The 3,584-nt window shown below is 43.4% G+C and overlaps 1 protein-coding gene across 1 annotated transcript in view; it reads left to right on the plus strand.

Annotated features, from left to right (window-relative positions):
• BACE2 (beta-site APP-cleaving enzyme 2) overlaps positions 1-2,568 on the plus strand; it is a 26,771-nt gene extending 24,203 nt beyond the window's left edge. The window contains exon 9 of the mRNA XM_009283091.1: positions 2,315-2,568. Coding sequence (XP_009281366.1) covers positions 2,315-2,568 — 254 coding nt within the window. The remainder of the gene's footprint in view (positions 1-2,314) is intronic.
• The last annotated feature ends 1,016 nt before the right edge of the window (positions 2,569-3,584 follow it).

Below are 3,584 nucleotides of genomic sequence, written 5' to 3' on the forward strand. Positions count from 1 at the left end.
CGTGGAAGAATTTGCTGGTTCCCCCCCCCCCCCCCCCCCAAATACTAAATTCCTAAGTAGTAATACTTATGCCTTGCATTTCACATTAGTATCAAATGTGGTTTAGTTTGGTTTTGCTGCAGGACTTCATTGAGACAGACGAAATGGTGTGAGGGGGTGAGACGTCCGGCAGAAACAATTGCATGGTAGACAAAGTGCAATACCAGGACTCTAAACCAAACGGATTTCTGCCACAGACTTTCTAGGTAGTCTTTTACAAGTCTGTCCACTACTGTGCAGCTCCCTTACCATATCTATGTAACAGCAGAGTCTTGGCAAAGGTATGCTGACGATATAGGGTGCATGGGCCAGCTTATTACCATCTGATGAGCTGAGAGAGTACGTGTTAGGTATTCACCAGTGTTAGGGTGCCTGTGGGCGCAGGCAGGTTTCACCCAGTCTAACAGCGTATTGCTCCTAAAGGAGTCTTCCCACACTTCAGGTTTCACCCAGTGTATTGCTCCTAAAGGAGTCTTCCCACACTTGCAGCTGGAGAAGGGGTTGGTTCAGTTGGGTGATCCTACAGAAAATTTCTCGTTTGGGCATTTTGTTTGTTATGACAGGTTGGTTTTCCATCAGATCAGTGAGTTGCCCTGACTCTCCTTGCAGCCTACCGGTCACTAGCACCAGTACAAAAGAGGCAGCGAGGGACAGGAGTGAGGGCGAGCAGGACTGTCTCTTTCAGCAGCAGCCCGCGATTAAGTTGAATTAAGTCTATTGAGACCTAAACCTTAAAATAATAGGAAGTGTTGGGAGGCCAGGGACTGAATACCAACTAAAATCTCTCCCAGTAAATTGCAGATAAAGCAGCCCACCTATTCTGCATTTGTTTCTCCACAAAGAACCTTAAAGGCCACCTTCCTGCCTTTCCAAAATCCAGGCTCCTCTCTTCCTTCCAAAGGGTATTTTATGCTAATTTCTTTAAACATGCTTTCAGGAGTCGCGTCTAAGATATGTGTAAATAAGAGATACTGTTTCCAGTAGGCAGGATCACTTACAATTTGGCAAGAGTGTGTCTGGGTATAAAATAAACAAGAAATTAAGCAGGAAGGTTAAAACTGAGGCCTTTATAAGAAATACACAAATGTGTCTTGAAGTATCTGACTAAAGAATTGAATTACAACTGTTTGGAAGACTTATTAAAATGCACAGGCAGCACTAACTGCAGGCTCCTAGTTGCCCCAAGCAAGCTAAAAGGTATCCGTCCTTCCCCAGCCACACACCTGCAGGTACAAAATGCTCTGAATATTTTGTTGCCCTAGGCAACTCACCTGCTCTGCCTTTACAATACGTGTAGCCCTGTCCACAACTCAGGGGAACTTTGCTGCACTTGCCACGGTTACTGTGACAACCATGGGCAGCATAACCCTTTTTAGCAAATACTGCTTTAACAAGTAGGGGTTTGTGATGGTAATGAAACAAATCACACAGTCTGTGATGTTACCGAGATGGATGGCCGTTCGAAAACGGAGCTGCCAAGGCACCCCTTCATGCTTCTTGCCTTAGCTTTGTCATCTCCATTTTTCGAGCTGCTTGGTTAGCTTCTCCCTCCCTGGCCAACAGCACTGTTCCTTCATGTCCCAGCTTCTCACTCCTGACATTGACCTTCCTCTCCACCATTCCCCTTTTCTGCACAGCTGTCACCCAGCTCTCCTGCCTCACCTCCTCTTCCTTCTGAATTTTCACCTCCACTCACAAGAGTATCTGTGCTGCTTCCCACCCTGCACCTTGTGTTCAGGATACAGTCCTTTAAGGTATCTACGAAGCTCATGATCCTGCATGCTGCTCCCTAAGACCCTGGAAGATAGCAAACACAGAAGATGTAAGAATCATCTGAGGTACTCTTCCAGCTCTTGTGAATGCCAGAAACAAACAAAAACTGTCCAGGCCCTGACCTACTCCAGTGTAGGTGTTGTAGGATTTTTAAGCTTTGTTGAACTGACATTTCTGAAAGGTTAGTCCAGAGAGAAAAGGTGATCCAGTGGCTTGGGCTTTAATTTGGGCTGTGGGAAACCTGATTTAAATGTCTGCTCTCTTGTTGACAGCCTGTGTAGATGTGGGAGTATCATGGTCTCCTTATGCTTCCGATTCCCATTTTATAAACATGGAATACTACTATTTTTATTGCAATGAGAAATACAATAAAACATGAGTATGCTGAGAGGTATGATGATGGAGAAAAAGGGATATATACAGGTATTTAAGCTAGATCTTTTGTTATTTGCTTTTAAATGGTGTCTATAGACTTAATGTTTTTCTTTCTGTAATTCCTCAGAAGTTGATGGCTCTCCAGTATCTGAGATTGAAGGCCCTTTCACAACAGCAGATGTTGCAAGCAACTGTGTTTCTAGCGTTTCTTTCCATGAACCAGTGTTGTGGATTGCCTCCTATGCTCTCATGAGCCTGTGTGGAATTATCCTCCTTGTACTGATCATCCTGCTGCTTATTCCACCACGGTGTCAGCATCGCTACACTGACAGTGACGTGGTCAATGACGAATCCTCCTTAGTGCGTCATCGATGGAAATGAGAAACTTGGTCGTGAAACCTGGGACTTAAACAGAATGAAGAACAAAGTACTTTGCCAAGGGGAAGAAGCCAATGCCTCAGTCCTTTCTACGTTCGTTACAAATTGCTGTTGAAATCCCGCCAAATACCCTGCATCGTAACTTTTTAAGCTTTATTTTCTAACACTGATTCTGAACCAAAGCACTGTTAACCACCTCTTAAGTGCTACGGTACTGGATTTGCTACTGCAGTACGATGAGCCTTTATGCTCTCAATAGTACCTTCTTTTAAGAAAAAAAAAAAAAAAAGGAAAAAAAAAGGAAAAAAACCACACCATGATGTTCTTCCACTGTCTGAACAAAATTGACCATCCCTCTTTCACAAAAAAAGGAGCTGTCAGTATTTTCTAACTAATCGAGCCCTGACTGTAGAAAAAGAGGAAAAAAACTTTAATAATCTTTCTTATTAATTGCATTAAATGAATACTGCTTTCTGTTTACATCAATTCATTTTGAAACTGTGCTTATGGTGCGGGGGAGGGAGAAAGGTCAAACTTAAGCAGCAGAGAAAAGCAAGTGAGGTCAAGAAGAAATGTTGGTTAGTGGGGTTTTTTTCCCTCAAGATGACTGCTGCCACTTGAGAGGGTCGCCCTTCCTGAGTGTCATTACAAAATCGTTTGAGGAGGTGAAAACTGGGAAACAAACTTGTTCAGCCTTAGTGTAAAACAAGACTACCTCTCTTAATTTACAAGGATGCTACCACTGGTAAACGTGTGGCTTAGAACTGGTCTTGAAGCACAAGATGCTCCATACAACCAAATGCAAGTCCTTAGCTTCGAAGTAGTGGATTTTATAAAAATCAGTACTTCATGACTTTCCACTTTGGTGCGCAAAAAAAGCCTTTCAGTTTTCCCCCTAATGTGGGGGGGTTGTGGGGTTTGTTGGGGTTTTTTGAGTTGAGGATGACTGATATATAGAAAAGGCTGGTCTGCATATGTATGGACAGATGATAAAGCTAAGGTCTGTGTTCTGCCATCTC

Source organism: Aptenodytes forsteri, unplaced genomic scaffold (assembly GCF_000699145.1).
Source record: "Aptenodytes forsteri isolate BGI_AS27 unplaced genomic scaffold, ASM69914v1 Scaffold2, whole genome shotgun sequence".
NCBI classification, from domain to species: Eukaryota; Metazoa; Chordata; class Aves; order Sphenisciformes; family Spheniscidae; genus Aptenodytes; species Aptenodytes forsteri.